The sequence below is a fragment of the Gavialis gangeticus genome, unplaced genomic scaffold (genome assembly GCF_001723915.1).
Source record: "Gavialis gangeticus isolate Ggan-Ray unplaced genomic scaffold, GavGan_comp1, whole genome shotgun sequence".
NCBI lineage: Eukaryota > Metazoa > Chordata > Crocodylia > Gavialidae > Gavialis > Gavialis gangeticus.
The window spans coordinates 78615214-78624774 of NW_017728993.1; the positions used below are offsets into that span (position 1 = coordinate 78615214).

At 41.4% G+C, this 9561-nt stretch overlaps 1 protein-coding gene across 5 annotated transcripts in view; it reads left to right on the forward strand.

Annotated features, from left to right (window-relative positions):
* The window catches only part of NEK7 (NIMA related kinase 7), a 150956-nt gene that overhangs the window by 104931 nt on the left and 36464 nt on the right, over nucleotides 1-9561 (forward strand). For all 5 annotated transcript variants that reach the window (XM_019502045.1, XM_019502046.1, XM_019502049.1 and 2 more), the window contains exons 6-7: nucleotides 5479-5587; nucleotides 8886-8993. In XM_019502045.1, coding sequence (XP_019357590.1) covers nucleotides 5479-5587; nucleotides 8886-8993 — 217 coding nt within the window. The remainder of the gene's footprint in view (nucleotides 1-5478; nucleotides 5588-8885; nucleotides 8994-9561) is intronic.

Genomic DNA, 9561 nt, shown 5'->3' on the forward strand with positions numbered 1-9561 from the left:
AAGGGCAGGCACTGCCGAGCTGGGGTGGGGCGGGGCTTGGGACTGAGCTGGGTGTGGAGGGGAGCAGCTCCTGCTGCTATGTGTAGCTCAGGAGGTCATGGGGGGCATGTGCCCTCAGATCTATGCGTGCGGTGAGGGCAGGTTGCTGCTGCAGGCTGGGGCTGAGGGTAGCCCCAGGCTCTTCCTGGCAGTGATGCTGGGCAGGGCTGCACTAAGGACAGGCAGCAGCAGCACTGGGAGTTGGTGGTTGTGGAGGCAAAGGCAAATTTTGCAGTGTCTGCAGCCCCTCCTTTGTCCCCCTCCCAGCACGGCCACCACCGTCTCTGAGCACAGCCCAGCCCTTCACCCCGCCGGGAGTCACCACTCCCCCCAGATTAGTCCCTTGCAGCTCCGTCCCATGCCCTGCCCTGACTGCGCAGCCCCTGCCTTCCCTCACTGTAGAGGCCTTGATCTGCCTTCCTCCATGCCCCTTCCCTCTCTGTGCCCCTTCCCCTCCAACAGACTTACCAGCTGGACACTGCTCTCCAAGTTGCCCAGCTCTGTATCAGTAATAGTACAGGTATCAGCCAATATGGCTTGTTAAAAATCAGCCATTAGTATCAGCCCAAAAAATATCTATTGGTGCACTCCTAGTTTTCTTGCTGAGAACTTCTTTGCTTATTACTCCATTTCATCCACTTCTTCAAATCTATCCATTCTGTCTTCCTTTTTTTCATAGCATTAAGCTTAAGTTTCTTCCTCAAGAAAGATTTTCACTTGTGCTTATATTGTGGCAATTGCACTCCACCAAATACTGCTAAAGAAAGGACAGTATGGGTGCCTATACCTGTGCAAGGAGGCTTCTCCAATGTACTGTACAGCGTCTTGGAGCAGACTTGATTAATCAATTAATCAAGTCTGCTGCAGCACGATAATTACCACACTCCAGCAGACTCCAGTGTCACGTGTATCAGCATATCTGAATTTAAAAATGGTGGTGGGGCACTTTAACTAAAGCTCATGTGATGAGCTTTAGTTAAAGCACCCCTGTTGCCATTTTTCAGTGTGGGGATGCTGATACATGTGACACCTCTCCAGGGTGGGGTGGGGCATGAGAGCAAGCCACGGACAGCTCGTTAGGGGGTCACAAGGGAGTGCAAAGGGGGGCTCCGCTGCTGCTGCCTGCACCCCTGGGGGAGGCATGGGTAGATTTGTGGGCAGGATGAGGGTGAGCTGCCTGGTGCTGGCTTAGGATCAGGGGCTGTGCCAGCCTCTTCCCAGTGGGTCTTGGGCCAGGGCTGTGCTTGGAATGGGTGGGGGCGGGGTGGGTGGTGGCTCTGAGAGTGGTGGCTTTGGGGAATTTTGGGGTAGCTGAAACGCACCCTGTAGATACCCCTCCCAGTGCCACTGCTGCCCTGCCTGCCCCTGCTCATCCTGAGTGCAGCCACAGCCCAGTCCCCCTGCTGTGAAGAGGCCAGCTCAGCCTCTGGCCCTGAGCTCTCAGTGGGCAGCCTGCCCTTACCTTGTGCACAAATCTGCGGGGGCACATGCTCCCCATGCCTCCCACCAGAGGTGCATGCAATGGTGGGAAGTCAGCCCTCTTACCACCACCCCATCCTATGACCGCTGAACAAGCTGCCCGTGGCTCCGTCCTGTGCTCCGTCCTGGCTGGGCAGTGCCTTCCCCTGTCCTGGCCCCTCTCCCTCCCTCATGATGGGGAGGGGGTCTCAATCTGCACCCCCCACCTTGCCTCATGCTGTGGCTGAGTGCATGCACGCAGCATTTATCAGTGACGTTATCGGCTACACCAGCAAAAAAAAAGCCAGTTGCTGTTAATGTCAATTTTCCTTTTATCAATGCCGATCTAATATGAAGTGACACATTGGAATACCTGTACATTAAACAGTTAATCGCATCTTAAGTAGTTACCTGGCAACACATTAATGCAATAAATGGTACGACAAAAGGAATAAGCCACAGAGTTATTACACAGAATAAGTTTAATAACTTTATGCCTGGTTCATGTTGCATCATTATTTGAATGTGTGGCCAGGCTGATTGGAGCAGCTAACCTTAGGGGCCCATTGGAGTCAAGAGGCCACAACCAGGGTTCCCAACCAGGGAGGCAGATGGCCATGCCCATTGCTGCTGATTGGCCAAGGACCCAGTGGCCCCACCCCTGGCAGCTTATTGGCTGTGGAGGTGGCAGCCCTACCCCTCACTGCTGATTGGCCAACAGGGCCCATCCCTCACCAAGGGGATGTTCTGTATTCTGTGGATGTCAGGGTTCACCCTAGATACATCCCCTTGACCTGGGAGCAGGCAGGTCAAGGCCCCAGCTGCTGGGATGTAGCTGGAGACCAGGGCTCCACTGTGTCTCTGTGTCAGGGAACCCCATTAGCTAATCTGGGCTCCCAGCCACAGAGAGCTTGGGACACCTCAGTGGCTGAGAGCCCCATCCCTTGTTGGGGCTCCTAGGTGTGTGAGCCTATTACTTGCTGGTGCAGAGGGAGCCTAGAATTCTGCCCTGGCAATATGATGCGATAGAATCTGATACTCAATCCTACAGTCATGCTTCCTGCCATGCACATGTGGCATGGCAGGAAGCACAATTGTGGGGATCACATATAAGATCCCATTTTGCATTTGTGCACATCTGCCAGGGGCCCTCGTGTTTTCAAGGCAATTTAAGTAAGTTTGTATTTGAGAGAACGTAGAAAGTTTGACTGTTCAACAGTAGTAGTGTCAGCATTAACTACAGTGATGCCAATACCCTACTATGATAAAAGTTCAAGACTGTCTTTTTCCTTCCTTTCTTTTTTTCCCCTTTGGTTCCCATCTTCTTGTGTTCCAGCCATTCCCTAGGACAGTGGGGACAAACCTTTTTGGCAGGCATGCCACAAATTAGCTCTGCACCATCCTCGTGCACCACTCCAATATCTTTCCTTTACCTGATCTGTGTCTTAGCTTTCTGCCCCATGCCTTGTGCTCCCTGCCTGATCTGATGCTCTGCTTTTTGTGTGCTGTCCTATCTGCTACATGCCACACGCCAAGGTTGCCTGATATACTTGTGACACCCTCACTGTGGGTTGACCAGGCGTGCCCTAGGAGATGGCCAATAGCACAATAGAACAATTGCATTTTTTCACTGAGAGTGTTTTTAAAGTAATGAAAAGGCAAGATAAAAATGGAAGGAGCTGTATATTTGTTTAGACTTAAAATGGTACTTTCCAGCATACGATATATGTTACAAATTTGATTATATTGTATTAACATAAAAATATCTTGTTACAAATTGGGGTGAAAAGTAAAGTCAAGAGCAGATTAATTTTATGGTGTATTTTCTTTTTTCCCCTCTCCCCAAAAGCCAAAGTCTCCCTCAGTTACTCCCTGAAAACACAGTCCTTGGCTGAAGATCTGTTCCTTTGCCAAACCAGCCTGCTTTAACAGCTCTAGCTTTCCACCATTGTTTTGCTTCTTTGTGCAGCACAAAACAAGGAAAGATTAAGAATATGCATGAGACAAAAAGTATGATAATTCCTCCCAGTAATTTTATACAGACCGATTTAAAATAAATTGGGTTTTTTTTAATTTTAAACAGATGAAATATTACCTATTTCTGTACTGAATTCAATGCTTCATTAAACAGTGGGAACAAATTTAACAGTTCTCTGTGACATCCTCTTAACATGAATAATAAATTAAAAGTTTACATTTGTAGCAAGTGAATATTACTGATGACCGAAGAGAAATTTGTTTAATGTCATGTAAAAGTTGCAGGCTTTCAGTAGGATCTGAATATCCTCCATATTTATGTGGATGACTGGAATGCTTAAATCACTGAAACACTGAAGCAGTTTCTCTGGTATTTTGTGTACGCTGTGCTACAAAATTACAGATGGCAAATGAATGAAATGTTGAAAAGAAATTCATATTTACAAACATTATGTTTCACTTTAAAGTTCATAATGGAAAAGATACAGACATTTTGTGAGCAGTTTTTCACCATTGCAATGCTTAAAAGTTCAGTTTAAACATTTGGAAGATGTTTTTTAAAGTACATAGTTTAATTACAGTGATTTCAGAATGCATTTTAAATCAAGGAAGTATGCTTTCATATGCATATACTTACATGGTATTCTGTATTTGTTTTTAAATGAAAAGAAACCTGGTCCCCATCTTCCTGTTGACATCAAACAATCCTCTGATATGCAAATCTAGCTATGGGGAGAACAGATACACAGGGTCTGTTTGGATTCAATCCAAGTCTGTGTGAAAATTATATTTAAAGAAATGAATTATAAGCTTAGGATCATTTGAATAAAATGCATAATATTGTCTACAACTAAAATTACTATTTTGGGTGAAATTTTGACTTCATATATCTCTAGTGTGTTTTACTCAGATTAGTTTTAAAATACCTTTCCCTTTCTCCTATGTATGTCTCTTGTTTTGGGATGCAGCCCAAGTGGCATATTTTAAAATAGTGAACAAAACAAAAAATCTCTTTTCCTATAGCGTTGATAACTGTTCTGTAAATGATCTTTCTTTCAAATGTAATGCTGATTTTATATTGGTTGTGTATTTTAATAAATGGTTTGTAAGGTATGTGCGGATTATCTTCCTTCTTATAGAAAAGACAAGCTACAGACCTTTAGGAAACTATTTTTGTTTTAGCCCTTTGACTCCTGCCTGCAAAGCTTAACACTCAAACTTGCATTTTTTTAAAACTGGCTGTTACAGATTCTTAATTTAAAATAATGGAAAACTGCAGTTATGCCATCTTGAAATACCGTATTTGAAACAGATTTATATAGTTGAATGTTAAGTTTTTCTTAAACTATAATAATACCTTAAACTATGACTACTGTACCTGTTTAACCGGGAAAAGGTTGAACAGAATGGAGAAAGTGATTGGTTGAAGTTATCTAAATTTTTACAAATTTTTTTTGTATTCTTAGTTTTAGTTTTTTCAGGGCTTCTAAAATATACTTATGAATGCATGTTCTCAGTATTTTTCTTTCATCTAAGCTCATTCAAATTAGAGCCTATAGAAATTAATGTGTTGGTAAAGCACACCTTTATTTTGGGAATGTCTATAGAAGCTTTTCTTGTATATTGCCTTCACCCAGTCATTGATACACTGATTGTGCACTACATCATACTGTCCCACAGTAAAGCTTTTTAATCTTGGAATAGTATTATTTTGTTAAATACCATGTAAACTCTGGTTAGAATTATAGATTTATTTAAGTAGTTGATATTAAAGGCAGCATCTGCATGTGTGTGTTTAATATATGTTCTCTGCTGCGGAAATTGTGTGTTTAAAATTTTGGTTGTGCTGTCCACATGAAGAAATAATTTTAGAAACTTTCATTTAGGTAGAGTGAACTTTTCATCTTAACAGTTTTAAAAGAGTTTCCTGTTTTCATACTTTATTGTTTTGTACAAATCCAGAATTGAGTCTTTAGTACTTCTCTTTTTGTCTTTTTTATAAAGCATTTTAAGAAACAGAAGAGGTTGATTCCTGAAAGGACAGTTTGGAAGTACTTTGTTCAGCTTTGCAGTGCATTGGAACACATGCATTCTCGTCGTGTCATGCATAGAGGTAATACCATGGATTATATCTATCACATCTCTAACAAGTATTTAAGATATGAACATTTGGGATGTCATTTTGAATGATACCAAATACAGTCATGCTATTTTATTTTAAAAAATTAAATTGTTTATTTTGAAAGACATGGCATAGGGGTTTTGTGACTTGCTATGCTGGGAGAGGATTTTGTTTTGCTATATCTGTATACAGTTACCTAATAGATGTAAAAAATTCTTCCTAAATATTTTCTGGGCCATCATGGGTACAATGCTGCTGTGCAATATTTGGTATTTAGCATTTTGTGCCAAATAGCTAGTTGATGTTTAGTGTTCAAAATAAGTGATAGGGCTTTAGGTGCCTGAGACCTTGCCAACATTTCTCCTTCTTACTTCCCCCAATCCATCTGCTAGCTCGTATTTCTCATCCCATCTCTTCTCCTATTTCCTCCCTTGGATCTTTCAGATCTCTTTACCTTCATTCTCTGCCACCTTGCTCATGGTTGCTTTTTTTCTCTCAAACTCCCATTTACTTCAGACACATGTACATTGTCTCCTATGCATCCTTTTGCTGATATACTCATTAAGTTTCCCAACTTGCACAGTTTATGCTGTCACATTCCTTTACTCCTCTCCACTGCTTCCAACCATATTATCAAGTTTTGTAGCTTCCAGTTGCTCCTGTGAGAGATGGAATGCCGCTTACCCATGTTAACCCTCTCTGCTTCTTCTCACAACATCTCCATTTCCCCTTCATTGGGCCAAAGAAATGGGAATAGAGATGGCAAAGAAGGACACAAGTGGCACCTAGAGGCTAGGGATAGACATTGAAAAAGCCTGAGCATGAATTGACTCAGTCTTTACAGATTAGTCTAACCTGCTAGACTAACCTGGTTTGTAACCATACAGACATCCCCTATGGACTGAAGAAATGCTGGCGCATGCCTGCAGGCTAGAAGCTGGGGGGCACTAGAACAGCTCTCTCTTCACTTTCACAGTGCTGAATTGTGGGGGGCATGGCCTGGCCGCTACAGGATGCTCTGATTAGGGAGGCGTGTCTCCCTCCTTGATAACAGAACATTTATCAGCTCTGTTATCAGCATTTATCACCCCATCAGAAAACAAAGCCTCTCTCATTAGTTCAAGCTCTTCTTAAACAACTTTTTCCAAGGAAGGAAGGGAGGGATATTACCAGCTACCTGTTGATTAGCTCCAAAAAGCCCTAAGTAGAAATTGAGCTGTCTGCCTTTGTCCTGTCTGCCACAGCATGGGCCATAGCCAGCATGTGTTATGCTAGCTAGTGCTGAGAGGTGTCTGTGTAAGGCAGAGGGGAGGGGGAATCCCTGCTTAGCAGGAAGTGGTGAGGAGGGTGGGGGAAGCAGGAAGCCAGGCAGATGCCTGCAGTGTCTGCTGGAGCTCCAGCCAGGGACCACAGGGGAGGGACCAGCTCTGCTGTGGAGCAGAGAACCCAGCCCATTGAGCATTCCAGGATGCTGGAAGAGTCTTGTTTAACTTAAACCTGGAAGGGGTCTGGGACAGACATTGCATAAACTGGTTTGACGCAAATCAGTTCAGTCTGATACTACATTTAGTCAGTTTTATCTCATACTGGTTTCAGCCATTTTCAAACTAGTTTCTGTTCACTGAACATCTGTTCCAGGTGTAAACCAGTTTGTGATCACTTAAACCAGTTTATCTGTAATGTCTGTCCCTAGCCAGAATGCTTTTCTCTGGGTTATTCTTAAATTCCACCTTTCTAGGTGGCTATATATTGCCGAGATTCAAGTATGCAGGAAGAAGCTCAGATCTTTACCTAATTCTGTGATGGTCTGGGATGTATAGTTGGAGTCATGCAGTAGACCCAGCTGCCTGTGCAAAGAGCTAATTTGTATGGTCTGTCTGTCTGTGTTCTCTTTTTTAACATGCATGCATGCATATTAAAGACCAAATATCTGAAATTACTAACTGCATGGAGATAAAATGTGACAAAAAAGTATACTTCATCTCATGAGAATCTTAAATGCCATATTTACTCACATGCCCCATGAGCCCCTTTTCCTAAAAATTAACCCTCAAAATTTTTCCCCCAAAATCAACCCCCAAATATCTTAAGCAAGGAATGTGATTTTAATTTGCTGTAAGATGGCTGTCAGCTTCTCTTTCAGGTAGGATGCAGGAGGGGCAGAGTCCAGTGTTAACCCTTTCATAGTTACTATCAAATAAGCTAGTTTTTGACGGAGTAGGACTGAATTTCATCTCTTCTGCTTGTCCCAGAAAGAAGCTGGCAGTTATCTTGCAACACTGCCTCTCCATGAAAAGCCTAGCTGCAAGCCATGACTGAAGAAATCTTTTTTTTTTCTTTCTTAGTTTTTACCTTCCAAGAAAAAGGGTGTCTCTCTCATTTGGGGGCACGTTATATGACAAAATAGGATAAGTCTAAATAACTCCGTTACTAACCCTTTAAATGGTAACATTTCCCAGTGTTCCAGAAAAAAGTTAAATGTGCATAAAGTTTCAGGTTAAAAAAAAAACCCCTCAGAGCAGGGTAATTAGGGTTATCAATACAAGCTCAAAACTTCTGAGCAGTCTGTGCTAGGAGCATTCAACAGGTATAAAGATAAGGTAAATTTTAGGTTGTTAGGAGGCTAGTATTAGGTACCATTTTAAAAAGTGTTATCATCCCAAAATTGTACAGCAAAGAGTAGAGTTAGGGTTTAGATTGAATGCTGTTTGCAAAATATAACTGCATGGGTTATATAACATCCTTTTTTATTACATGTTTTATTAGCCTAATTCTACTGAAGGAGTTCAAATTGTCTTTCTCCTGAATGAAACTTTTTGAAAAGTACATGTCTGTTATTCAAGAAAATTGTTTATTTATTTTACATATATGTCATGGTGTCATGTGCAATCTGATCAGGCAAAATAATGGAAATGGATTGTAAGGTTTTTTAGTGTGATATTTAAAATGTAAAGCAGTAGTTTGATAACACTAAGGAATCTGTCATAGAGCTGTTGTCAGACTATACATATGCTGTTGTTTCATATTTAGGCTTATTTTATTGTTATCCTTTTCTTTGCTCAGTATTTGTCTTCCTCAAATTGCTTCATATTTATACCATTTCAAAATAAAGTTAATTTGAATGCTTAAAAAATTCCTAAATGTACCTTTATTAACTAATTACAAAGTATTCTACAAGCTATTTCCATACTTGGCTAACTTCACACCAAAATAAATGGCTTTTTACATGTATTATAGCCAATTCATATTTTTATTGCTAACTGACTGCAAAATATGTTTTTCTTCTCAGATATAAAGCCAGCTAATGTTTTCATTACGGCAACAGGGGTAGTAAAGCTTGGAGATCTTGGTCTTGGACGATTTTTCAGTTCTAAAACCACAGCTGCACATTCTTTAGGTAAGATTTTAGTGAAAAAATACTTCATTTTAGCAAGTAATAAAATAACATTGTGTGTGCATACTTGATTTTTGTTTAGTTGCGTTAACACTTTGCAACCACTGTGGGCAAACCTTAGGAAACTACGATGTAGATCTATTTAAAACTCAAGTTTCTTGTTCTTTTGCCCTTGGATCATTTAATACATCAAATCGTCTTTATATATCAAATCATCCTTATTGAAACAGTGCTTTACAGATAGATAACAAAACTGATATTGAATTGCATCAATGATAGAGACTGCACATAACTTTTTATCTACTGTTGGAACACATTGTAATCATGTATAAATTTACACTTTGCCATCATAGAAAATTTGATGCATTTCATGGAGACAAATAGAAGTTAGCTGTTTCATATGTTCAAACGGAATAAAAACAAAATTTGAAGCAACATTCAACACGGGGGCGGGGGGAGGGAACCTCATCATAAATTCAAGTACAGTCCAGGGCAAGTAGCTGCTGTGGTACTGTCCCCAACTCTGGCCTTGACCTGATGAAGACTTTGTGATGCAGGGAGAGTGCTGGGA